The sequence below is a fragment of the Tupaia chinensis genome, unplaced genomic scaffold (genome assembly GCF_000334495.1).
Source record: "Tupaia chinensis unplaced genomic scaffold, TupChi_1.0 Scaffold143646_1, whole genome shotgun sequence".
NCBI classification, from domain to species: Eukaryota; Metazoa; Chordata; class Mammalia; order Scandentia; family Tupaiidae; genus Tupaia; species Tupaia belangeri.
Genome location: NW_006203494.1, coordinates 256,186 through 283,646, shown reverse-complemented (window position 1 = coordinate 283,646; position 27,461 = coordinate 256,186). Strand labels below are relative to the sequence as shown.

The 27,461-nt window shown below is 50.4% G+C and overlaps 1 protein-coding gene across 10 annotated transcripts in view; it reads left to right on the top strand.

The window, feature by feature from the left end:
• EYA3 (EYA transcriptional coactivator and phosphatase 3) overlaps positions 1-27,461 on the top strand; it is a 106,031-nt gene that overhangs the window by 73,414 nt on the left and 5,156 nt on the right. For 9 of the 10 annotated variants that reach the window (XR_001369498.2, XM_006164553.3, XM_006164555.3 and 6 more), the window contains 9 exons: positions 638-821; positions 3,329-3,468; positions 5,936-6,019; positions 11,194-11,283; positions 14,644-14,702; positions 19,186-19,346; positions 21,453-21,567; positions 24,039-24,160; positions 26,900-27,000. Coding sequence is in view for 9 of the 10 variants with exons in the window: in XM_006164553.3 (XP_006164615.1) it covers positions 638-821; positions 3,329-3,468; positions 5,936-6,019; positions 11,194-11,283; positions 14,644-14,702; positions 19,186-19,346; positions 21,453-21,567; positions 24,039-24,160; positions 26,900-27,000 (1,056 nt within the window). In the remaining variant the exon portion in view is untranslated. The remainder of the gene's footprint in view (positions 1-637; positions 822-3,328; positions 3,469-5,935; positions 6,020-11,193; positions 11,284-14,643; positions 14,703-19,185; positions 19,347-21,452; positions 21,568-24,038; positions 24,161-26,899; positions 27,001-27,461) is intronic. The other variant, XM_014582534.2, reaches the window with a different exon arrangement.

The window sequence follows — 27,461 nt, the reverse complement described above, 5'->3', positions numbered from 1 at the left end:
TCCCTCAAGTTTTCTCCCAATATATTAAGCTAAGAAATGTCTATGTAGACTATGTACTGTTTTTGTTTTTCTGTCAAGGACAGAATCTAGTGCTCTGATTTTAAAACTTTTTAAAGAGTAGAATATTTCCTTCCAAAATTCTGCCCAGGGACCAGCAGATGGTGTAATGGTAACATCACTGGATTCCCACATAGTTGGCCACACTTTGAGTCCTGGGCCCTGCAAGTTAAACTCACACTGGGCACGTATGCATGTGTGCCCCAAACCCCAAGAAGATAATGGAGGAGAGGGTATTGTGGCATAGCCATCCTCCTGGGGGTGATTTCTCACTTTCTCTCTCTGTCTCTCTGGCGAGCACATGCACTCTATACCAAAAGTCTCTCTTAAAAAACATGTGGGGAAGTTTACTCAGAACTCTAGCACATACAGTGGGGGCAGGTCCTCAGAGTAGAGGCAAGGACACTGCACACCTTCATGCATGTGAGTGCACACTGCACCGCCCCACTCCAGGGACCGTTCCTGAGTCACTGCCAGGTAGATAAATGAGAAGTCGGATTACGACTTACAAAACTAATTATGAAAGAGTGAGGGCTGAAAGCCGAGTCTTGTTTTCCTCCCTGTTCCCTTTGTCCTGCAGGACTACCCTACCTATACTGTCCTTGGTCAGAGTCAGTATCAGGCCTGCTACCCCAGCTCCAGCTTTGCAGTCCCGGGCCAGACCGGCAGCGACTCCGAGAACACTGCGCTAGCCGTGGGCACATACCAGACGGAGAGGCCTGCCGTCATGGCGCCTGGGCCTGCGGCGCCGAGACTGCCTTCTGGTAAGCACCGCGGCTCTGAGAGCACCTTGTCCAGCAGCTGTTTGCAGGTGATGGTAGGGGGGCTTCTGTCCCGGCCTGATTGCTGACCGTGCTATTGGCGTGCTCGCAGGTGAAGGGTACGTGGACGGTGCGGGGTCGGTTGTGGCTGGTGAGGAGTGCACTCGTGATGCTGGGGGCAGTACAACACCAGGCGGGGAAGGCTGGGGTTCGTTCGTTTAGTCTGCTGGAGTCGTGTGTGCTCACTAGAGAGACAAGGAAAGCAAAGTGAGAAATCACCCCAGGGAGAAGGGCCACACTGCAGTCCCTCCCTCCACTCTTCCCAGGAGTCCGGCCATTTGCCTGCATACACACTGCGTTTTCTTAGGCTGTTGGGGCTGGGGCTCAGCTGTGAGGTCGGCTGTGTGGGACCCCAATGCCCCAGCCTCACACCACCCGGCCGGCCCGAAACGACTGCATTTCCGGCTCTCACCCTGCCCTGTGCGGGCTTAGCAGACTCGTCACACAGTGTCTTCAGAATTTTGGCGTATTTTGTCGAAGCTGAAGGACTCAGGTTTTAGTCTGAGTGTATTTTGGACTCCTACCGAAGCTTCAGAACAGTAGTTCTTTGGATCCCTTCAAGATTCTCAGGAGAGCTGTCGTCCTTTCCCCCAGAATAGTGAAGGACCAGTAGTTATTATGTGGGGGTAAGAGTTGCCACAGGGCGTGTGTACTTGCTGGAGAGTTAGAAACAGGGGGGGAAGCGAGAAATCACCCCACTGGGGAGTGCCATGCTACAGTCCCCCCTCCTGCATTTTCCTCTCAGAATTCTGGGCACACGTGCCTGGAATGATTTTCTTTGTTTTTTTGTTGTTTGAGAGGTTTTTGCCATAGGGTGCGTGCGCTCACCAGACAGACAGAGAGCGACAGAAAGTGAGAATTCACCCCCCAGGGGGGATGGCCTCACCGCAATCCCTTCTCCTCCATTCTCCTCTCGGGATCTTGGGCACGCACGCACACACGCCCGGCGTGAGTTTTAAGCCCCCGGGTCCGGGACACGAACCGCGGTCGACTACGTGGGAGTCCAGCGACATAGCCATTACGCTAACTGCTGGTCCCACCTGGCGTGATTTTCAAGCCACTGCAGCTGGGACTCAAGTGGTGGTGGCAGTGTGGGAGTCCAGTGCCTTAACTGTCACACCACTTGCTGGGCCCAGAATACATAAATCTCACATGCCATTTTAGGTTCACGGCTCTGAGATGTATCCAAGTATGATGTCCAGGCATTAAACCTCTTGTCTAAAAGGTTTCTACCTATATCCAAATACAAATATGCACATACTTTTATTTATCTGTTTGATAAGAATTTGGTGCCTGGCTGTTGCGTCACGGAACATGAGGAAAGCGCAGTGGCCGTGGGCGTTCCACGTTCAGCCACGCTGCTGTCCATCAGCTGCAGCACTCTGCAGCCCGCGCTCCTGCCGGTCTGGTAGGGTACTGGCAGGTGGAGGCTGCGCCTCGCTTACGCAGCTTTGACACAGTCCAAGTGACCTTGCCTTAGTTTGTATTCACGCCTCTCTTTGCTCTTCACAACTGCTCCAAGTGGTGGAGGGTCTCAAACACAGAGGCCGACACTCATCGCCCTCCGCCCCGACTGACTCGGAGATCATCTTATGTCCTGTGTACTTCATCCAGTCCCCTCAGCCTGCAGGCCCTGGCCTCTAAGAGATGGGCACTCCTTAACGTGAGCAAAGTGCCTTGTCCCATCTCAAAATGGGGCCCAGGCTGCTCCCTCTGTGTTCATCATTCAAAACAGCATGTAAATGGTGAGGACACAGTGTTTTTATTTGTGGGTTTAAAGTCAGTCGTTGAATTAATAGATAAAATTTGAGGGAGAAAAAATAGGATTCAAATAAGATTCCTTCCATCTCACTTTCCCTTCTCGTCTGTCGGTGGAAGAAAGTGGCCTATCCTGCATGCCTCAGCCTGGACTTTGCCGTCTCGCTCTTCGTGCTCTTCGTGCTCGTGCATGGCTGCTGTCTTCTGTGCTCACTTGGATTCAGTCAGCGGGCCCTGCATAGCGACCCGCCCCCAGGGGCAAAGGGCAGCGTGCTGACGCATCCTTGTCTGTAACACGGTGAGGGGTGCTGCTCGCCTTTCGTGGGTGGAGGCTGTGGTACCCATCCTTGCTGATGCCCTACAGTGCACGCTGAGTCCCCACAGACGTTACCTGGCCAGGATGTTGGCTGTGTCAGTGAGAGGCCCTGATCTGGAAGCGACCAGATGCAGGGTCCCTGTTGGGTTTTGTTTGTTTTTAATAGAACGCCCTCACAGAGTGTTCTTCCACCAGGAGGCGAGCGTGCGAAATCTGGAGCTAGCTCGTTCCCGCATCCTTCCCGCGTACTGGGAAGCTTCGTTTTCCAGCCTTTGCCCTCGCTGGGTGACTCGGATGGGTAGAGAACCTGCTGCCCTCCTGCACTGGTCCTGGTGGCCTGTGACCACTGGCCACACGTCCCGCCTTTCCTTTCCAGGAGACCCTTCTGCAAGCCCATCCTTGGCCCAGACTGCACCCAGTAAGGATGCGGAGGATCCGTCCAGGAAACACATGCCTGGCAAGAACCGCGGCAAGAGGAAAGCTGACGCCAGTTCTCCCCAGGACAGTGAGCTGGAGGTACAGGGGGCTCTGAGCTGCACTTGCTATCACTTCTCACCTGTCAGGTCGACCAGGCCTGTGTCTAAAACTCACGGAGGTACTGGGGGTGCCCTTGAACTCCCAAACAGAAGAAACCAGCCACGTGAAAACAAAGTGTAAAGGCGCATTTCTGCATGTTTGCAACTTGCAGCCTTCCTAGTTGCTTTTACCAACAGCACTGAAAAATCTTGGCTTGGTTTAGTTGAGCAGATAACCTCCTAACGGAGAGAGTAGGCTACGCTTCCGACCTCAGAGGAGGGCAGGAGGGCAAGTGTGGTCAGAAGGCACAGGGCCGCGAGGAGTGGCCCCTCCGCAACTACTCACGGTATTCTCTGCTCATTCTTTTTATTTCTGTAAAATCGCTCCTGATATTAGTACTTTGAGTCTTTTCATCTCACTGATTTTTCCCCATTGTTTCTCTGTTTTAGCAATATTTACCTTTGCTCTAGCCTCGGTTTCCTTCCTTCTGTTGGCTTTAGATCTAGTTTGCTCTTTTTTCCCCCTAATTCTTCAAGTTGTGCAAATTAGACTGTAGATCTGATTTGACTGAGTTATTACTATTTTTTTAATGCTGTCTTTTTTTTTTATTTAAGGATTATTTGATTTTATTTATTCATTCATTTATTTTAATTTGACCAGAGAGGGAGAGAGAAAGTGAGAAAGCAAGCCACCAGGTCTGAGACTTAAACCGTGGCTGTCCATGTGGGAGTGTCCAGTACCTTAACCATCTGCTGGTCCCCGCTATCTTTTTTTTTTTCCTTAAGGTGCGTGTGCTCGCCAGAGAGAGAGTCAAAGACAGAGATAGTGAAAAGTAAAGTTATAAATCACCCCCAGGGGGGTGGCTGCTCCACAGTCCTTTCTCCTCCACTCTACCCCTAGGGTTTTTGGCACGCATGCACATGCGCTCAGCATGGTTTTCAAGCCACCAGATCCAGGATTCACATTGCAGTCAACCATGTGGGAGTCCAGTGATGTAACCACTATGCCATCTGCTGGTCCCCGTATCTTCTTTTTTAATGTGCATTTACAGCTATAAATTTCCCTTTTGGACTGCTTTTTTGGTCTTATTTTATTTTATTTTTAATTTGCTATAGGGCACATGCACTCACCAGAGAGAGAGAAAAAGTGAGAAAGCAAGCTACCAGGTCTGGGACTTGAGCCACAGTCAGCCATATGGGAATCCAGCACCTTAACCACTATGCTTCCTTCTGACTCCTTAGTACTACTTTTACTGTATTATTTTTTAAGAGTTAATATATCATGGTGTTATTTTAATTCAGCTTAAAGTGTTTTCTAATTTCATTTGTGATTTCTTCTTTGACCCATTGATTGTTTAAGATTGTGCCATTTGGGCAGCAGGTGGCTTGGTGGTTCAGGCAGCTCTATCCCACATGGCTAACTATGAGGTTCGAGTCCCAGGCCCTTTGGCTTGAAAATCAGGCTAAGCCCATAAGTGCATGCTAAGAATCCCAAGAGGAGAAGGGATTGCGGCTTGGCCATCCTCTCTGGGGTGATTTCTCACTTTCCCCATCTCTGTCTGTCTGTCTCTCTCTGCTAAGTACACATACCCCACAGCAAAAACTAAAAACAAAAAGAAAGAAACATTTTGTGCCATTTAATTTTCACATATTTGTAAATTTTAAGTTTTCCTTTATTAATACTCTTTTTAACCCTTTTTTAAATTTACCTTACGGTACATGTGCTTGTCAGAGAGACAGAGGTAGAAAATACGCCTGCAGTAGGCACAGCCATGCTGCAGTCCCTTCTCTTCCAGACGTTGGGCCTTCGTGCACATGCTCCCAGCATGTTTTTCAGGACAATGAGGCTGGGATTTGAACTGTGAATTTGGCCATGTAGGATCCAGCTTTTCTAATCATTAGGCAGCAGTGCCAGCCCTGATTTTTCATTTCCTTCCATTATGATTGAAAAAAAATACTCATTATTTTTACTTGGGAGTTTGTTTGGAGAGATTTTTGCTTATAAGGCGAGTGTGCTCATCAGAGAGAGACAGATATCACCCCCTGGCGGGGGAATGGCCACGCCACAGTCCCTTTTTCTTCATTCTCTTGGGATTTGGGGCACGCATATAGACATGCCTGGCGTGAGCTTTGAGTCTCCAGTTCCGGTCCTGGAACTGCATTTGGGAGCTCCCAGGTGGGAGTCCAGCCATGTAAACATTACGCCATCTGCCAGTCCCACTCGTGTTCTTGTGTACGACGCACCCATTTACTTGTACCTTCGTGAGCCAGAGACAGGGAGAGCGCCTGACAAAGTCTTAACACTCTGACCCTCCTCCTGCCCCGGAGTATAGACACGCGTGTGCCGGGCGTGCTCAGGGAGGTCTCAGTGCTTGCACTTCAGACCTTCCCATGTGGGTCAGCCTAACGGAGTGTTCGGGGTAGTGCCACGCCACTGTGCTCACTGTTTTTATATTTTCTTCCCATAGCGGGTATTTCTGTGGGACTTGGATGAAACCATCATCATCTTCCACTCTCTGCTTACTGGATCCTATGCTCAGAAGTATGGAAAGGTAACCAGGTCTTCTGCCCTATTGGCTTTTGACTTCCCATGTCAGACTTCACCAGATGACTCACGGGGGGCAGATGCCCTGGTCAGGCACATCTGATGGTCCGTGTAGAGCCTAAACTTGGACGCAGTGCTGAGAGCTGCTATTGGCTGAGATTCCCATTGTGTGACAGTGGAAGTGAGGAACAAGACCCACACAGCGTCTTCTCAGGGTTAGATATGCCAGGCCAGCCTGTTACCCCTTCCTTTGCTTTTACTTTATATCTTTTTAAAGCTTTATTTAATGTTTATCACTTTTAAAGTTTGTTTATTTTTTATTGCTGCAGGGCATGTGCACTTACCAGAGAGAGAAAGAAACTGAGAAAGAAAGCCTCCAGGTCCAGGACTCAAACTGTGGTTGGCCCAGTGCCCAGCTACCACAACCTTCTGGCCCCCACTTAAGTTGCTGCTTTCCCCTCCCTGCCCCCCACATTCAACCTGCTAGCCCTTCAGTTGCTTTTAACAGCCCAAATTGAGCATTTTGTTTAGTCACATGTGTTTCAGATGTAGATCATTAAAATACATAGATTAGCCATACTTCTAAAATACATATACATGCCTTTTTAAGCTAAATAAACCATACAAATTTTAACTTGCTTGATATTTGGCATAAATATCAGTTTATCTGGCAGATAAGCTGTTCTGAAAAGGTTAAGACTATATTTTACACTAACTAACGTCCTGGCTCTTGTCAGTTTCTGTGAATACTTTTTCTTTTCTTTTCTTTTTTTTTTTTTTAAGAGGTTTTGGCTATAGAGCGCGTGCACTCACCAGATAGACAGAGACAGACAGAAAGTGAGAAATCACCCCCCCAGGGGGGATGGTCAACCTCAATCCCTTCTCCTCCATTCTCCTCTCGGGATCTTGGGCATGCACGCACACGCGCCTGGCGTGAGTTTAAGCCACCAGGTCAGGGACGTGAACCGCGGTCTACTACATGGGAGTGTAGCGACATAGCCATTAAGCTAACTGCTGGTCCCAGTGAATACTTTTTTTTTTTTTTTGGAGAGGTTTTCACTATAGGGGACGGGGAGACAGAGAGACAGAAAGTGAGAAATCACCCCCCAGGGGGGATGGCCCAACCACAATCCCTTTTCCTCCATTCTCCCCTCGGGATCTTGGGCATGCACGCACAGGCGCCCGGCGTGAGTTTTAAGCCACCAGGTCCGGGACGCGAACCACGGTCAACTACGTGGGAGTCCAGCGACATAGCCATTACGCTAACTGCTGGTTCCCCCAGTGAATACATTTTTTAAAAAAAACTTTTTTCTTCCCGATTGAACACATGCGTGTGCATGTGAAAGAGAAAGGACTCCCACTCCCACCACTGTGACTGATCATGCTGGAATCTTCCTTGCTCGATTTACCATCCCTTCAGGTTCCTCAGAGTGTGCGTGCCTGCCTGGCATATTACCACCAGGGTCCAGGTGTGAACCCCAGTCAACTGTGTGGCATCTAATCTCTGCACAGCCCTTTAGCACTATGCTGTGGGGCCGGCTGTCTATGAATAAGTTTTATAAGACTGTCATCCTCTTGGGGCCAGCAGGTGGCACGGTGGGTAAGGCTCCAGACGTCCACATGTCCCGCCTTTGTTTGAGTCCCTAATCCAGGGGCTTGAAACTCCACTCTGGGCACCGGTGCATGTGTGCACAAAATTCCAGAAAGAGAATGGATAAGAAGGGACCGTGGTGTAGCCATACCCTCTTGGGGGTGGGTGCAATTTCTCACTTTGTCTCTGGTGAACATGCATGCCGTATAGCAAAAATTTCTCTCTGAAAAAAAGAAAGAAAGAAATACACTGCCTTGACTGTCTTCCTACCTCTGGTTATATTGCACTGTCACTAATATTTCTGTTAGAAGGTTCTCCCACAGCCATTCCGCACCAGGCTGGCAGGCTGACATAAACTCAGACTGTAACTAAGCTTGTCATACAGGTATATAAAATAAGAGCATATGGACTTGTGGTTTATTCGTTTATTTATTTACTTAGTTTGTTTTTTTTCTTAAGAACTATTTTTATTTAACTTTATTTATTGATTTTAATTGGTCCAGAGAAGGACAGAAAAAGAGAGAAAGTGAGAAAGCAAGCTGCCTGGTCCGGGACTCAAACCAGTTGACCACGTGGGAATCTAGCACCTTTAACCACCACACCACCTGCTGGCCCCCAAGTGGCTATATTTTTATTATGACACAGTTTACTGTTGTGATCAATGATAATCACATCTTTGGATCTTGGCATATAAACATATATTTTCTTCTATAGAGAAAGAAGAGCCTACTGCATTTTATTTTTGCTATGGGGTGTCAGTACCAGCTTGGCAGAACATGTTTTTCTGAGTAGGCGGTGCTGTGGATTATAAATAAACATAAAAATAAACACACATCGATATACAGTATATTAAAGTGAGGCTCAGGTAGGCCCGACTTCTCTGATGGAGAACGCCACGACCACAAACCAGCCTCGGATTTATTATTTTATAGGGCAGAAAATGGAGGAAGAGGAAATGGATTGCAAAGCCAGTTGATTTCAAATGTTAGTTGACTGATGCAAAAATGACTAGCACCATGTGATTTCTTTGATCTTTTGGGGCTGATTCTGATTCGCACATGTGACTTCCTTTAATCTGATACTGCTCTGCAGTATTAATAACAGTATGCAGCTAGTGTATTTCTCTGTTAATTGCTTTCATTGCTATGCAAATAAAGCTCACAGAACCTCATTTCTGCATGTGTCTGATGGCCGCTCTACACAGTGTGGTATATGTACTCACCAGAGATAGATAAAGTGAGAAGTCTTTTCCCATTCCTCCATTCCTGTCCCCCATGTGGAGGGCTGGCCACACCACTATCCCTTCACCTCCATTTTCCTCTCAGGATTTTGGGCACTCATGCACCTGCGCCTGGGCTGGCCACACCACTATCCCTTCACCTCCATTTTCCTCTCAGGATTTTGGGCACTCAGCCGCGTGCGCCGAGAGTTTTTTTAAAGCCACTGGGCCCAGGACTTGAATTGCCAAGTCAGATATATGAAATCTAGTCGCCTTAACCACTGTGCAACTGACTGACTCCGCAAGCTTTTTTTTCTTTTTCTTTTTTTTTTTTTAGAATTATTTATTTAATTTTATTTATTCATTCATTTTTTTTAATTTGATTAGAGAGAGAAACACAGGGAGGGAGAGAGAGAGAAAAAAAAGAGAGAGTGAGAAAGCAAGCCTTCAGATCCAGAACTCAGACCATGGTTGGCCATGTGGGAGTGTCCCACACCTTAACCACCATGCCACCTACTGGTCCCCATCCCACCCCCGCAAGCTTTTTATTGTTTTTTGTTTTTTTTTTTTTTTTTAAAGTCTTTTGCCACAGGGTGCATGCTTGACAAAGAGAGAGACAATGACAAGGAAAGTAAAATTACACCTAGGTGGAATGGCCATACCGCAATCCCTTTTCCTCTCTGATTCCAGGCACACATGCACATGCGCCTGGCATAATTTTCAAACCACCAGGTCCGGGACTCGAAACATGGTCAGCCATGTGGTAGTCCAGCACCTTAACCACTATGCCACTTGCTGGTCTTGGCTTTTTTTTTTTTAATGCATGTGTGTAAGGAGAGAAGCACCCTCAACAGGGTGTTGTTCATACTACAGTCTACTTCCCAGCTTGCTCAGCATCCCGGGCACCCAGGAGGGCACTGAGCATGTCTCCAAGCCTGCCAGGGGATGTGCACCTACAATTGGCTCCATGGCTTCATCTTGCTACTCCTTGTGTTACCACTGCACCTCAGTAGCTAGGCTGACCTTTTCTTTTCTTTTTTTTTTTTTAACTTTATTTTAAATTTGAAGAGCGAAAGAGAAATTGAGAAGGCAAGCCATCAGGTCCAGGACTCCAGCCATGGTTGGCCCTGTGGGAGTTCAGCACCGTTCACTACCATGACACTGGCAGGCCCCTGGTGGTTTATTTTATAGCAATTCATATTGATTTTTCTGTAAATAATTCAATCCTTCCACCTTTCTTAACTTCCTGGTTGATGAGATTTTTAGGAATTGACTGTGTGTGTGTGTGTGTGTGTGTGTGTGTGTGTGTGTACATGCTAGAAAAATAATGGGTATAAAAATAGCACTATTTTAGCAATAGTTAGGATTTCCTCTGGAACAGGGAATTTCCCAGAAAGATTAAGTGGATTTCTTTTAAGTGGTATCAGAGCATGAAAGGGAAATGGTGACTGTGACTTCTCACTGTAACACAGTCAGTTTGTTTTTAATAGAATTCTGCGGCTTTGTTAGTGCTATGAAACAACTAGTTTCTTTTAAGAATTACTTATTTAGGGACCAGCAATTGGTGTAATGGCTGTTACTGGACCTCCATGTAGCCAACCGTGGTTCGAGTCACAGACCCGGTGGCTTAAACTCATGCCGGGTGCGTGTGCGTGCATGCCCAAAATCCCGAGAGCATGGAGAAGAAGGCATTGTGGCATGGCCATCCCTACTGGGGAGTGATTTCTTGCTTTCTGTCTCTCTGTCTTTCTGGCGAGTGCATGTGCCCTATAGCAAAAACCTCTACAAAAAAAAAAAAAGAAAAGAATTATTTATTTAATTTGATTTATTCATTCATTTATTTTAATTTGACCAGAGAGAGACACACAGGGTGGGTAGCAGGGTAGCAGGAAAGCAAGCCACCAGGTCTCGAACTCGAATCGTTGTCAGCCATGTGGGAGTGTCCAGCACCTTAACCACCATGCCACCTCCTGGTCCTGAAACAACTAGTTTCTAAAAACAAAAATCCTAAAATTAATTTTTTAAGAATCATTTTATTTATACTTGTCATAACAATAATTCACCTAATTGGGGGGTGGTGCTCGGAGAATGAAAAAGTAAGCCACCAGGTCCGGGACTCAGACTCAGTCATGTGGGAGTCTAGTGCCTTAACGACCACATCCCCTGCTGGCTGAAATCTTGTCCATATCTTCTCTATTGCTCAACTCCAGAGCCTTGTAACTGTGGATGGAATTGCATTAATGATCGTTTGAAGCACTATTTTGGGCCCATGTTATTTTGACCTTTACCCAAAATAATTTTGAAGTATTTGTAGCTCAGAACTAGCGCCAGAAGCTGTAAGTCAAGTCCGTTTTCTCTTACTGCCTTCTAGGACCCAACAGTAGTTATTGGCTCGGGTCTGACGATGGAAGAGATGATCTTTGAAGTGGCTGACACACACCTGTTCTTCAATGACTTGGAGGTGAGCACTCCCCTTGTTCCTGTGCTTCGGGGAGATGTCTTGCTCAGTGACTGCCTAGGCCTGCATGCTGTACTCTGCGGGTGCGTGATTCCACAGGGTAGTGCGCAGAGGCCCCCTGGCACCCAGGCATGCGCCATCTTAGAGGGGTAGTTGGGCTACCACAGTCTTGTTTCTGGTCCTGATTTATTGACGCGCAAAATGTGATGTTTTTTAGCTTGCTTCAAAGTGATCTGTTCTAGTACTAGGGAAACACAACCTTATCAGACAAAACATTGACGTATAAACCTGTATTCCAGTTTATTAATTCTATTGAATAGTGTGGATAGATTGGATTTGATTATTTGTAATTTTTTCCTAAAGAATTATTTTATTCATGGGACCAACAGTCAGTCAAATGGCTATATCGCTGGACTCCCATGTAGTCGACTGCAGTTTGGGTCCCAGACCCTGTGGCTTAAAACTCACGCTGGGCGTGTGTGCATGCGTGCCCAAGATCCTGAGAGGAGAATGGAGGAGAAGGGATGGTGGTGTGGGAGGTGATTTCTCGCTTTCTGTCTCTCTGTCTCTCTCTGTCTTTCTGGCAAGTGCACGCGCCCTATAGCAAAAACCTCCCCCCCAACAAAAAAAACAAAGAATTATTTTATTCACTATTTATTTATTTATTCATTCATTTCAACTTGACAGAATGGGACAGAGTGAGAGAGAGAGAAAGTGAGAAAGTTGCCAGGTCCAGGACTCAAACCACAGTTGACTGCGTGGGAGTCCAGTGCCCCCCAACCACCACATAACCTGCCAGTCCTATTTGTACACGTAATTGTATTTTGCTTGTTCAGTTTTACCTTCTTAAAAGATAGTCTTGGGGAACCAGCAGATGGCAGAGCAGTTCTGTTGCTGCACTTTCCATATGGTTTAGCATGGTTTGCATCCCAGACCCACTGCTTGAAACTCATGCCAGGTGCGTGTGCGTGCGTGCCCAAGATCCCAGAAGTAGAATGGAGGAGAAGGGATTGCGGCATGGCCATCCCCCCGCTGGGGGGTGATTTTTCACTTTCCCTCCCACTCCACTCTCTGTCTAACAAGTGCACACACCCTAGATCAAAAATCTCTTTAAAAAAATAATAATAATTGGGACCAGCAGGTGGCGTGGTGGTTAAGGCGCTGGACACTCCCACATGGCTGACCAGGGTTCAGGTCCTGAATCTGGTGGCTTGCTTTCTCACTTCCTCTCTCTCTCACTCCCTCTGTCTCTCTCTGATCAAATTAAGAAATAAATGAATAAATAAAATAAATAATTATTAAAATAATAATAATAATTGTTAAATGTAGTCTCTTGGGGCCAGCAGGTGGCATGGTAGTTAAGGTGCTGGACTCCCACGTGGCTGTCCACGATCCAAAATCAGTCCCGGAGCTCAGAATCACTGTGTGTGGCTGACCAGAATCATGAAAGGATGGAAGAGAAGGGACTGCGGCGTGGCCATCCCTCTGTGGGTTGATCTCTCACTCTCCCTCTCTCTTTTCCCATTCTCTCCCTCTCTCTCCAGTAAGTGCATGCACCCGATGGCCAAAAAACAAAACAAACAAAACAGGAAGATAATCATGTGACTTGTCCCATCAGGAAAGTCAGGACGTTTTTCTGTGCAGAAGTGCAGCGTGGCTTCCCAACCACTTCATGCCCCGTCCTGTTGTGCGTGGACTTACTGACCTCGGACAGGCTCTTGATGTGCAGACCGTGTTGTAGGCAGCTCTCTGGAAAGCCAGGGCACTGAGGTCCGTGGGGGCGTTTGGACTTTGACGTTTGAGTCACCTTTGAGGTGAATGTGATGTCGTGGCAAGAGCACGGCTCAAGGAGCAGGCGTCAGGACGGGGTCCCTGTCAGGGCCTCAGTTAAGCAGCCCCTGCCTGCGGGCACAGGCAGCCTGGTCGCAGCAGAAGGCAGCAGGCTCTGCACCTCCCGCGTCCTGAAACTGAGCTCTGTGCTCCCTAGATGACCTAGTTTTTAAATAGGATATTGTAAAGTAAAACAGCATTTTACAAACACAAAGTATTCCTGTTTCTTTTAAAATACCTGCTTTTTAAGTAAATTCTGTTCTACGAAATCCTCCAACACACTACGTTCAGGGGGCTCCCAGCTGCAGTGTTCTGACTAAACTCTAGTGCTTTACTCTTCCCTCAGCCACGTGCGCTGCTAAGTTAGAACATCATAGTTTTCATTCAGCAAACACTTGTTGAAAACAGACTGTGTGCAAATAACTATTGCCAGATTATATGCATAATGATTTTCTAGACGTAGTCCTCACTCAGGAGTGTGTATCTGCCCCCAGGTCAGTGATCCCGACTTTAGGGGCATAAGAATCACCTGGAGGGACCAGCAGCTGGAGTAATGGCTATGTCGCTGGACTCCCACGTAGTCAACCGCGGTTCACGTCCCGGACCCGGCAGCTTAAACTCAGGCCAGGCACATGTGCGTGTGTGCGTGCCCAAGATCCCGAGAGGAGAATGGAGGAGAAGGGATTGCCGCGTGACCATCCCCCCTGCGGGGTGATTTCTCGCTTTTTGTCTATGTCTCTCTCTCTCTGGTGAGTGCACGCGCACTACAGCAAAAACCTCTCAAAAAAAAAAGAATCACCTGGGGTGCTTCTTAAAAATGGAGACTCCAGGGTTTCACTCCCAGAAATTCTGGCAGACAGATCTGGGTTGGACCCAAGGACATGCATTTTCAAAAACATCCCGAGAAGTCTGGTGCAGGTGCCGTAGGTGGTGTCAGAGTTAGGCCGTGGCTGGGGAGTCCTGTGGGCTTGGTGGACAGAACCATGGAGTCGAAGCAGAATGCCTAGGTCGGTTCTTGATCTCTTTTCCTACCCTCTCTAGTTATGTGACCTTGAGAAAAACCTTTTCACCTCCTTTCTAGAACGTGAGGAGATGACTCTCGGTGTGAACCCAGCCGTCCTCAGCTCTGACCACACACGCCGGCACGTCTGTACAGATGGCCGGGCACATGCTGCGTGAGCTGCTGGCTGGGCTAGGAAGGTGCCCAAGAGACCTGCCGGGGGCAGGACGTCCTGTCCAGGGCAGGGTTCAGACGCCCTAGCGGAGGGAGGGAGCTCGTGCCTCTTCCCCTCAGCCGCTGGAGAAACGAGCCATTGAGATCAGGGCCCAGCTGAGGGCTGGGGCGATGGAGGGAAGGTTTCCCCCAGACTGTGGGTGTTAACGTCGACAGCGAGGGGCGAGAGCAACCCCGCACACCTGAGAGCCCACACGCCTACCTCCTCCTGTCACGTGTGTGCTCCTTCTATGACAGGTCCTGGTGGTGACAGCACTTCTGCTTCCTGCACTGAAGTGGCGTGTTTTGTCTTTTAACAGGAGTGTGACCAGGTACACGTGGAAGACGTTGCTTCTGATGACAATGGCCAAGATTTGAGGTGATGGACACAGTGCCACCTTGAGCAGCAGTGCACCTGCTGAGACTTGCGGGCTCTTGAGCGAGTCCGGCACAGTAACCGTGATGTAGCGTGAGACGGGGACGGGCAGTGATGCGGTGGGGCAGAGAGCAGAGAGGGCTCTGAGGGGCGGGAGCAGGCAGGGCCAACCTGGAGAGGCCTCGGGGAGTGGCCCTTGAGTGTGACCATAAAGAACGGGTTGTGGCGATGTGTGAAGAGCATTTCAACGTTACAGATGTGCTGGTTTCTCTGTGGCCAGGTTTTTAGTCAGGAGAAAGCCTGCTTCCAGACGGGCAGTCCTGGATGGAAATAAGCATTGGGAACTCCGCGGGGAACTTACCAGAGGGTCCGGTGGTGTCAGGATAACCAGGGAGGACGGTCGTAAACCTCACAGTTCAGCCTACGCTGACCCTGGGCCGCGCGTCAGGGAAGGCACTCAGGGCCCCTGTGGCTGCCGCTGACCCTGGGCCGCGTGTGAGGGAAGGCGCTCAGGACCCCTGTGGCTGCTGCTGACCCTGGGCCGCCTCGTCAGGGAAGGCGCTCAGGGCCCCTGTGGCTGCTGCTTGGGCCCAGCCATCTTCGCTGCAAACGGTTAGAAACGGACCTTCTTATACTTACAGATTTTTTTTTATTATACTTATAGATTTTAGGAGGGGAGAAGCACCTTCTTCATTAATGCGCCCAAATGTTTACCCCGTTTCACAGGTAAAATGCCCTGTGACTACCCTAAGACCAGGGACCCTCTGGCCCGCACAGAGCAGGGCCTGGTGCTCTGCCCAGTGAGGGCCGGCACGCAGCACCCACTGCGCAGAGCCGCAGCCACCTGCTGTGCACTGAGCGGTGGGGACCTGTTCTCTGTAGACCTCGCTGAGCCTTTAGGAAATGACCGAAGCCGGTCACATTCTAACTCGGCCCTGGTTGTCTTGTCTTCTAGACGTGTTTCCAGCTGGTAGTCTCCTGCCTCCGTCTTGGCAGCTTCCCTTTCTTAGAGAAGCTCACACTTAACACCTTGAGCTGTGTTTTCACTTCTGATTGAGCCAAGGCATCTCAGCTTCTCAGTTACTTAAAGCCTCACTTAGGTAGTACTCATCTTCCCAAGCTGTGGAACTGTAGCAGTCATCCATCGCTCTGTAATGTATTGCCTTAAGGGACCAGCAGGTGGCGTGGTGGTTAAAGGCGCTGGACTCCACATGGCAGACTGTAGTTTGGGTCCTAAACCTGGCAGCTTGCTTTCTCACTTTCCCTTTCTCTCTCTTAACTATCTCTTGCTGGTCAAATTAAAGAAATATTAATAACAAATGCAATTAAATAAATAAATTATTTTTAAAAGATATTGCCTTAAATTTAGTAGCTGAAAGCAATACACCACCTATCACAGTTTCTGTAGGTCAGGAACCTGGACACAGCTTAGCAGGTGCTCTTCAGCTCTTCAGTGACCAGAGACTGCACGTGCTTGACAGCGACAGGAGAGGGAGTGTGCAACCCCACGGGGCATGGTCGCTAGTCGCCCCTTCAGTCGCCCCTTCTCCATTTCTCCATCTCAGCGGGGTTCTGGGCACGCACCCCCAGTGTGTTTCTTACCCCTTGGACTGGGATCTGAGCTGCATGCAGCCATGTCAGGTCCAGCTCCCTTAAAGCACTGTGCGCTGGGCCAGCCCAGCGGGGTCCTTTATTAATTTAGAGAGAAATTTTTGTTACAGGGGACATGCATTCACCACAGAAATAGACAGAAGGCAAGAAATCACTCCGGGAAACGGACCTTCTTATACTTACAGATTTTTTTTTATTATACTTATAGATTTTAGGAGGGGAGAAGCACCTTCTTCATTAATGCGCCCAAATGTTTACCCCGTTTCACAGGTAAAATGCCCTGTGACTACCCTAAGACCAGGGACCCTCTGGCCCGCACAGAGCAGGGCCTGGTGCTCTGCCCAGTGAGGGCCGGCACGCAGCACCCACTGCGCAGAGCCGCAGCCACCTGCTGTGCACTGAGCGGTGGGGACCTGTTCTCTGTAGACCTCGCTGAGCCTTTAGGAAATGACCGAAGCCGGTCACATTCTAACTCGGCCCTGGTTGTCTTGTCTTCTAGACGTGTTTCCAGCTGGTAGTCTCCTGCCTCCGTCTTGGCAGCTTCCCTTTCTTAGAGAAGCTCACACTTAACACCTTGAGCTGTGTTTTCACTTCTGATTGAGCCAAGGCATCTCAGCTTCTCAGTTACTTAAAGCCTCACTTAGGTAGTACTCATCTTCCCAAGCTGTGGAACTGTAGCAGTCATCCATCGCTCTGTAATGTATTGCCTTAAGGGACCAGCAGGTGGCGTGGTGGTTAAAGGCGCTGGACTCCACATGGCAGACTGTAGTTTGGGTCCTAAACCTGGCAGCTTGCTTTCTCACTTTCCCTTTCTCTCTCTTAACTATCTCTTGCTGGTCAAATTAAAGAAATATTAATAACAAATGCAATTAAATAAATAAATTATTTTTAAAAGATATTGCCTTAAATTTAGTAGCTGAAAGCAATACACCACCTATCACAGTTTCTGTAGGTCAGGAACCTGGACACAGCTTAGCAGGTGCTCTTCAGCTCTTCAGTGACCAGAGACTGCACGTGCTTGACAGCGACAGGAGAGGGAGTGTGCAACCCCACGGGGCATGGTCGCTAGTCGCCCCTTCAGTCGCCCCTTCTCCATTTCTCCATCTCAGCGGGGCTCTGGGCACGCACCCCCAGTGTGTTTCTTACCCCTTGGACTGGGATCTGAGCTGCATGCAGCCATGTCAGGTCCAGCTCCCTTAAAGCACTGTGCGCTGGGCCAGCCCAGCGGGGTCCTTTATTAATTTAGAGAGAAATTTTTGTTACAGGGGACATGCATTCACCACAGAAATAGACAGAAGGCAAGAAATCACTCCGGGGGGATGGCCACACCGCAGTCCTTTCTCCTCCGCGCTCTCGGGTGTGGACGTGTACGCACATGCACCCAGCGTGAACTTGAAGCTGCTGGGTCGGGACTCGACCGCAGTCGACATGGGAGAGTCCAGCAATGTCCCCATTCCTCCATCTGGTCCCAGCCCCTCTGTAATCAGGGCCTGTGGGGTCGAAATGAGGGTGTTGGCGAGGGCGGTCCTCACCTGCGAGGTCAGGCCTGGGCAGTCCGCTGTGGCTGGGCCAGTGCATTCTCCATGGGTCTCCATGGGCGCGCACGTGCTCTCACGAGACCGACTCCCAGAGCAAGACGCCTGCCCCTGAGGTTGAGTGTCCCCCGTTCTCCACGCACTGCCCTGAGGGCGGGCCACACATGCAGGGAGCAACTGGGAGAGGAGCGAACCCTGGAGAGACGGGGAGAGGAGAGACGGGGAGAGGAGCGCGACGGGTTCCCGGAGAGACGGGGAGAGGAGAGACGGGGAGAGGAGCCCAACTCTCCAAGAAGTGCTGAAAGGAGTGCTATACCAGAAAAATTAAAGTCAGACACAAGACATGAGTACAAAAAACAACCGAGAAAATGGCCAGCCTAATGGTAGGGTCAAGTCCCGGAGAGACGGGGAGAGGAACGCGGCGGGTTCGTGGGCATATTTGAAGCCACTGCAGTGGCTCATGGACCTAGGGGCTCAACAGATCATGGAACAGAAGTACCTGTCACAGTCTTGCTATTAGCTTTTTGGGTCATTTCCTTCCTTTTTTTTTTTCATGTTTTTCCTTTTTACATCATTGCAATTATAGTGTGTGTGTGTGTGTGTGCACACAAAATTTTATATTCTACTTTTTCCGCTATATATTATTCTGTCATTCCTGAAAAAGATGCTTTGTCACAAGCCAGCCCTTAGGAGGTGCTGGTGCTTGAATTGTTTCTGTTCCCTCACGGACAAAAATAATAGGGATGGGGCCAGATGGTAACGCAGCAGTGACCCCCAGCCGACCCTTAGGGAGGTTCCAGGCTCATGTCTGGAGACCCCTGGATGTGCCGGGGGCCCTGTCATGATTTGGGACTGGCCGAAGCAAGGGGCAGATCACGCATGGAGACCCCCTCTCTTACTCTTGTTTGCAAGTGAAAAGAAACTTTGAACAAACGAAAGGGGATGTCTCCCTGGCCGTGGTTGGCAGCTGGACCCACGTGACTGCACAGTTAGAGTGTGAGACACAAGGGTGTGAGAAGCGTGCACACACATGTGCAGGCGTGCCCAGAACCCTAAATGGGAGGAGCAGTGAGCAGGAGCTGCAGGGTGACCCCCGTGGCAGGTGCTTGCTTTTCTCCTGCTCTGAACCTTGGGGAGCCCATGCACCCCGGCCCAGAAACATGAAGCGAAAAGAGGGAGACAGGACTAGCGAAGGGTGGACCCCAGCACAGAGATGAAGGGAGGAGACCATGAGGCGTCGACTGCCTTCCCAGATACCGGCGGCAGCCCGAGTGTTCAGGGACGTCCAGCCAAAGCCCTGTGTGTGCAGACTGTCATCTCCGCTATCCGCTCTCTTACAGCAACTACAGTTTCTCCACAGACGGGTTCAGTGGCTCTGCGGGCAGCAGCGGCCATGGCTCCTCCGTAGGTGTCCAGGGAGGTGTGGACTGGATGAGGAAGCTGGCTTTCCGCTATCGAAAAGTGCGGGAAATCTACGATAAGCATAAAAGCAACGTGGGTGGTAAGTGTGGCAGACGGCCAACTCACTCTCTGTCCCAGTGCCCTGTGGCCCCTCTCCCTGCCAGGGCCTCCTGAGATCTCCGTGGCAACTGCCTTCTCATTCGTGCCGCTGTACCACGTCAGCTCTGTATAAAATGGAGGCTCTGTTGAAACCCTTGGGGGAAGCGCCAGGAGGGCATGGGTTTCTCTTTGCGCAACTTTGGGAAGTTCCGTCCTCACTGACAAGTTACTCTTTAAGGAACTGTGTTCTGTAGATCTTGTTTGATGGAGTGTCTTATTCTTTACTCCCAGTTACTGTTAAGTTATTAGGCTGGTGTCTGTAAACAGGAGGACAGACGTCGTTCGAAGGACTTTGGCGACTTTATGCCCAGGAATATTTCATATGTCAGATGTAGCACACTTAGAATTCTGTTATTCAGAGTTCATCGTTAGTCATAGACTGGCCAAATTAGAAAAGATATTAGAGATCTAACCCTAATCCCTCATCCAGCACTTAAACTCATTGTCCATGGAGGAGGTGGCAGGGCAGCTCCCCCAGTCATGCAGCAAGTCAGCCGCCACCCAGAGTCGAGAGCCGTATCCTCACTCCCCACTCATTGCACTTTTCGCAGCTCCTTGTTCAACGAAGTACCCTCACAAGAAAGTATTTCCAGTTAGGAACCCTCACCTCAAAGACCTATGCCCACACTGAATGTTGCTTGAAGTCTCGGGGATGGCGTGGACTGCCTGGAGGTGCATCCCTCCCTGCAGGCCCAGCGCCCTCGCACAGCCTGCCATGCCAGGCTGCCTCGCTGTCTGTGCAAAGGCTCGTGCCTGCTCTGAAAGTCAGCGCAGTTCAGTTCCCTGTCGGCTCTCGCGTGCCAGCTGCAAATCGTGGGCTTCCAGACTCAGGACACGAGCTCGCTTTTTCTCAGACTCTTCTTATTTCTTGCTGCTGCTTACAATTCAGAGCCAGTGTTTTGTTCAGCATTTCCCGAGTTTCCGCTGGCTCGCTTTGTTGGTTTTCATTGGAGCCTGAACCTCCCCCTCCTTCCCTGCCCAGTTCCTATGCCGAGTTTTCTGAGGAAAGTGCTGTGACCCTTGGGGCTCCCCGGAGCCTACTTTGGGAACAGGTGTAAGGGACCAGCAGACAGTGTGATGGTCACGTCGCTGGACCCCATGTCGTCAACCGCCATTCGAGTCCCAAACCCGGCAGCCTAAATTCACACTGGGTGCGTGTGCGTGTGTGCCCAGAATCCCAAGGGGAGGATTGCGGCATGGCCATCCCCCCGGGGCGTGATTTCTGGCTTTCTGTCTCTCGGGCAAATGCACACCCCTACAGCAAAAATCTCTTTGAAATAAAATAATGACCACTGTGTGCTTTGTACAGTGCGAGCGAGCAGAGCTGCCCATAGGCTGGTCACTGTGTTGTGGTTTCTTCCTGCTTGTTTTATCCAGAAGGTGGAGTACGAGCGTCATCTAATTCTGGGATTGCCGTTTTGTTTTGTTTTTTTTTACCTTCACTACAGAAAATTGGGAGCCAGCTTTCTTGTCCCTTACTGGGTGTCTGACATGTGCCCGTCGTGGGCTCTGCTCTGCACCACACTTCGCTGCCTCATCTTTTGGCAGAGCTCGAGCCTCCCCGCAGGGCCGTGGCCTCAGTAGGTGCAGAGCAGAGCGCTGGCTGGCCGCCTCGAAGCACGTGGCAGTGCGTCAGGTGGGCGCTGCGTGTGGCCCAGAAAGGCTTCTGGGGCCAGCAGCTGCTCGTGCTCGTAGGCCCCCTTTCTTCCCGGGGCTGCACAGGTGCCAGGGGCTCTTCCAGCCGCAGCGCCCATCCTCCGCTGGCCTCAGGGTGGGCCCTCTGGTGCGCTGCTCCGCACAGTGCTGCTGCTTGGTGCTGGAAGGCGCTTGACCAGAACCAGCCGCCTTCTGTGGCAGCAGTGCTGTGCTGCTGTGTCCTTGCGGCAGAGCATCCTGGTGACAGTCAGTGACATGGGCACCGCTCCGAGGTTTCTCCAGAAAGGACACGCTAGCTCAGTAGAATTAGGGACGCGTGCTCGCTGCGTTGCATGTGGAAACTGCTCCCTCGGGACCCGCAGTGATGGCTGCGTCTGCATCTCTTCCTAAGGCCTCCTCAGTCCCCAGAGAGAGGAAGCGCTGCAGAGGCTGAGAGCGGAGATCGAGGTGGTCACAGACTCTTGGTTAGGGACTGCGCTAAAGTCCTTGCTCCTCATCCAGTCCAGGTACGTAACGGCGTTGAGGCCTCGGCTCCTGAGGGGCTCCCTTTCCTAGCCAGCTCGGCCACCCTTGGGTTGGGGAAGGGGCGGCGGGGTTTCAGTGTTGCAAGGGAATGTTAATTAGGTGGGGAATGAGGGGGTTTACGTGAACAGCTCAGCTCAGGGCTTCAGAGAATGTTTAGGTATGAGGGCCTTCTTTCCTCCTGCCTTTTCTTGCAAAGTCAAACTCCATAACCTCCAGGCTGGGGTGTGGACCTGGCGATGCCAAAGGCTGAGAGTAGAAGCTCTCCACATGCACCCGGACACCGCAGGCTCCAGAGCGTGCCCAGACCCACTTGCAAAGGCAAGATGCAGAGGAAAGGGTAGCCTGGCGGACCGGGGAAGTCTGGGCTTAACCTGACCTGGAAGGGAGGCAGCCCAGTCTGCCGGCGCTCTGTGGCACCCTGCCCAGTGGCAGGACCACCCACCTGGTGGGCGTCCGTGAGAAAGCAGGGTCAGTCTGGAGTCCCGTGCTGGCTCACATGGGCGGAGTTGCATTCGGATGAGATAGTGCAGGAGCTGAGCGTCGCTTTCTGTGTGTGTCTCCTGGACGAGGAGCAGCAATGTGGGCTGGTGAGCTGGACTACTCAGAAGGCTAATGAGGCGAGACGGTATTGGCTGCTCTGTCCGTGGAGAGGCGGGAAGAGCAGGGTCTGCCCTGTAGCAGAGGAAACGCGCACAGCTGCAGGGCTGGGGCAGTGCTGGCCTGGGCACCTGGCGCAGCCGGCCCCTCGAGGCGGAAAGTCAGGGCGCATTCTTGTGACAAGTGGCCCTAGTTTGTTTTGGACGGACTGGAGTCGTTCACATCTGTCATTGCCACGTCATCTCACAGCTGACAGTTCTAGCTTCATTCTAAAGACAAAATTAAGTGATTTGGTTGAGTCTGGGGATGACAAGCGGAAGACGGAGACCGAACTGCGCTCCGCTGTGTTCACTGTCGCACTTCCGTGCTGGGAGGGGCGCGTGTCAAGCTGGTGAGCAGCTGTGGACGGTCTCCGGTGACTGCGCTCCGCAGAACGTTGGTGCCAGCCACGGTGCATGCACTTCCGTGCTGGTGACGGTGATCTCAGCGACACTCGGTCACAGCGGCCCACGTCACACCACACGGGAGATCCCAGAGACACTGAGCATCTGAGTGCTCGGGACACCTGAGGAAGCCGAGGCGCGTGAGCAGCTCAGCTCTGGCTTCCTTGTGGACTCGGGGCTCGTTTGATGGTGCGTGCCACGTCTGTGCTTACACATTAAACGTGAGCAAAACAACCCTTTTTTGGAGCTACCTATGACTGTGATGAAAGCGGATTGTTTTCAGCTATGTGGTGTACAACTGTGTTTTTTTCTTTGAAAGAATGGTTTTTGTTTTTTTTTTTTTATTTTGCCAGAGAGAGAAAAGAGAGGGAAAGTGAGACAGCAAACCTCCAAATCTAGGACTCAAATTGTGGTTGGCCATATGGGAGTTCAGTGCCCTAACCACTGCACCATGGGCCAGCTCCGCAAATGGTCTTGATCCCGATGAAAAAATTCACCTTAAACGACATCGAAAGCAGACATGCTATGCTCTCAGTGTGGTGGAAATTTATTTATTTATTTTTAGAGGGAGATTTTTGCTATAGGGTGCATCCGCTCACCAGAGAAAGAGAGAGAGAGAAAGTGTGAAATCACCCCCAACCCCCCAAGGGAGATGGCCACGACCCAGTCCCTTCTCTGCTCCGCTCTTGGGATTTTGGACACTCAAGTCCAGTGTGAGTTTTCGGCCACCGGGTCCGGGACTCAAACCGCAGTCAAGTACATGAGAGTTCAGTGATGCAACCATTACGCCATCTGCTGGTTCCGTGGTGGGATCTTAAAGGTGTTGTGTCTTTCGAGCTCCTACCGAAGAACCAAACGATCAACTTGAACATGTACTGTCGACACTTGGACAGTTAGAACGAACCCAGCCTCCGGAACGTCCAGACCTCGTTGGTCATAAAGGAGTTGTGTTCCACCATGACCGCGCGGGGCCACACTCAGGTTTGATCACGCGTCAAAAACGCCTAGAGCTCGGAGGGGAGGTGTCGCCACGCCCACTCGTCGCCTGACCTGGCGCCATCACGCTTGCCCTGTCCGCTCTTCTGAACCCCGTGCGAGGGACGTTCCGTTCAGATGAGGCTGTACATCAGCACCTCGTTGGGCTCTTGGCTGTCAAAGACAGGTCCTTCTGTGGACGAGGAATTACGAAGCGCGGTGAAAGACGGCAGAAGGCTGTGGCACAGAACGGGCCATTGATCACTGACTGATCTTCAACGACTGATCGTCATAAACGATCTCGGAAAACAGAAAATACGCCATGACTTTCCCCACAGCCCAGTAGTTAGACCTTAAAAAGTTGGCCCTTTTGAATTCTTGCTCCCAGGTTGGCTTAGGCCCCCTTGTTCTTTTCCTTTCCTTTTTATCCCTTCTAGAAAGAATTGTGTGAATGTCCTGATCACTACCACTCAGCTGGTCCCAGCCCTGGCCAAAGTTCTTCTGTACGGACTAGGAGAGATCTTTCCTATCGAGAACATCTACAGTGCTACCAAAATCGGTATGGTTTCTGTTTGCTTATCACTAGCTCTCCAGTCAGACTCCTACCCCAGTGCACCTGTGACCTGCCAGCCCCTCTGTCGGCCATTCGTATATCGACTTGTGGGGACAGTCATGACACGTCTTCTATGCAAAACTGCGTCATGACTTCCCAACAGTCCCTTAAAACGTCTGAACCTTTACTGCAGCCTTCCAGTACAGAGGCTGTTCCGGTGGCCGTCCAGGCTGCAGCCAGTGCGTTACGTGAGCACGCTCCGCACTGTGCTTTAGAAGTCGGTTTCTGCCTCACTCGGCGTCTCTTTTTCACAGCACTTACGTAGTGGTAGAAAGATCGCTGGGGACCAGTAGTTGGCGTAATGGCTATGTCAGTGGACTCCCATGTAGCCGACCACGGTTTGAGTCCCAGACCCAGCGGCTTAAACTCATGCCAGGCATGTGTCTGTGTGTGCCCAAGATCCCGAGAGGAGAATGGAGGAGAAGGGATTGCACCGTGACCATCCCCCCTGGGGGGGTGATTTCTCGCTTTCTGTCTCTCTGTCTCTGTCTTTCTGGCGAGTGAGCATGCCCTATAGGAAAAACCTCTCCAAAAGAAAAAAAACAAAATTGCCAGGTGTGTGCACAAGTGTACTTGCCCAACCCTGACGGAGGAGGAGTGGGAGAGCAGGGCTCGAGGCAGGGTCAGTAAGACAGTAGGGGTGCTTTTCCCTCTCTGTATCTCTGTCTGTCTGTCAGTCTCTCTCTCTCTCTGTGTGTGTCTCTCTCTGGCAAGCACACAGAGCCTCTGGCAAATGAAAATGTATTTCTCTCAGGCCTATTAGGATGGGTACTATCAAAAATAAATAAATAAAAATGATATAAAGGGCTGGCAGGGTGTGATTAGGGATGCCGGACTTGCGCATGACTGACCACGGTTTGAATCTTGGGCCTGGCAGCTTGCTTTCTCACTTTCCTCTCACTGTTGTCTGTCTCTGGTCAAATTAAATAAATAAAGCTAAATAAAATAACTTTTTAAAAATACAGAAAGTAACAAGTAATGAGAGAATGTAGAGAAATTGGAACTTTGTGCTCCATCGGTTGAATTATATGATGACGTCACTGCTGTAGAAAACGGTATAGTTCCTTAGAAAAATTAAAAATGGGGACCAGCAGGTGGCATAGTGGTTAAGGTGGGGACTGCAGTCGAAGTCCCAGAACCAGTGGCTTGAAACTCACGCTGAGTGCGTGTGCGTGTGCGTGTGATCAAGACCCTGAGAGGAGAATGGAGAAGGGATTGTGGCGTGGTCACCCCCTGGAGGATGTGGTCTCACTTTCTCTCGCTCTACAGTGAGCACACAGAGCCAATAGCAAAAATCTCTCTGAAAAAGTCAGAGTTAAAAAGAGAAGATAAAGTGAGACTGTGCTTGCCCACTGCATGCCTGTTGATCACCTTTTCTGTGACCCAAAATAAAATCTGGTTTTTTCTTAGATTTTTTTTTCCTTTTTTTTTTTCCCCTTTTTTCTTTCTTTTTAAGGTTTTTGCCATAGGGCACATACTTGTGCTCTCCACAGAGAGACAGTGAGAGGGAAAGTGAGAAATCATCCCCGGGGGCTGGCCACACTGCAGTCCCTTCTCCGTTCTTTTCTCGGGATTTTGGGCATGCACACACATGCGCCCAGCATGATTTTCAAACTGCGGTTAAACGCTGGTAATCCTATACCTTAATTACAATGCCACCTGCTGGTCTGGTTTTTTTTTAATATCCCAGGATCTTGGAGGTCATAAATAAGCCCACCTCTCTCCCACTTTCTCCCTCCTCCCTTCCCCCTTTCCCTCTCTCTTTCTCTCTCCCTCTTTCTCTCTCCATATGAAAAACAATGGGGTTTTTTTTTAAGAGGTTTTTGTCTTAGGGAGCGAGTGCTCACCAGAGGGAGAGGAAGAGACAGTACAAGGGAAAGTGAGAAATCACCCCACCCGACAAAGGGATAGTCATGCCACAATCCCTTGTCTATTCTCCTCCCGGGATCTTGGCACGCATGCACACGCACGCTTCTGGTGTGAGTTTCAAGCCACCAGGTCTGGGACTTGAACCGTAGACAATCATATGAGAGTCCAGCGACAGAACCACACCACCCCCCACTGGTGCCAAAAGTCAATGTGGAACACAAAACACATTGCAGGCGGAGAATTGACAGAATGTTCGGTTCATACAAAGTTCGCAACGTTCACATGTTTGGGGTGCATAGAGCATTCCAGGTGAGTCTGCGACACCCCTACCCTACTCACTGACTGTGAAGTGAAGACTTGACAAACTGGCCAGTGGTTGGGAGTCTGAAAAGCTAGGGTTTTGACTCTGTGCTTTTTGTGTGGTTGAAGTACCTCACTGACAAGGGCTGGTAGGTGGCCACGTGCCTGAAAGCCCCTCTCCGGTGTCACCGCTCCATGTGATGGGGGGACCCAGAGCCTAGAGCACACGGGGCCGCGCTCCCCCAAAAGCCGATTCCTGCAGCTCTTGTGAGACCCCGCTCTAATGGAGAGCCAGTGTGCTCACCTGGGGAGGGAGGGGCTGAGGGAATAGCTGTCGGCACTCCTCTGACAAGGTCGGAGCTTGTGCCTCCTACACGAAGATTTCCCGCCAGCAGTCGCCCCTTGGGCCAGCTGGCGCCTGCGTCCCACACAGGCTGGTGGGCCAGCTGCAGCCCTGCTCTTCGGTACTGAACGCGGGAGGGGGTGTCCTAACCAGAGATCTCCTTTGCTCCTCAGGTAAGGAGAGCTGCTTCGAGCGAATTGTGTCAAGGTTTGGAAAGAAAGTCACGTATGTAGTGATTGGAGATGGACGAGATGAAGAAATTGCAGCCAAACAGGTAACCACAGTAAAGGAGGTAGTCGGGGACCAGTAGGTGGCGGAATGGCTACGTCGCAGGCTCCCACATGCTCGACTGCGGTTTGAGTCCTGGACCTGGCAGTTTAAATTCATGCCAGGCACATGTGCACACGTGCCCAAAATCTCTTCTCAAAGAAAAAGACAGCCTGGGAACCAGCAGTTAGCGTAATGGCTATGTCGCTGGACTCCCACGTAGTCGACCGCAGTTCGAGTCCCGGACCCGGTGGCTTAAACTCATGCCGGCCGCGTGTGCGTGCATGCCCAGGATCCCGAGAGGAGAATGGAGGAGAAGGGATTGTGGCGTGGCCGTCCCCCAAGGGGGGTGATTTCTCGCTTTCTGTCTCTCGGTCTCTCTCTGACGAGTGCATGCGCCCTACAGTGAAAAAACTCTAAAAAAAAAAAAAAAAAAAAAACCCTGTGTGCCGGGCTTACGCCCCTCAG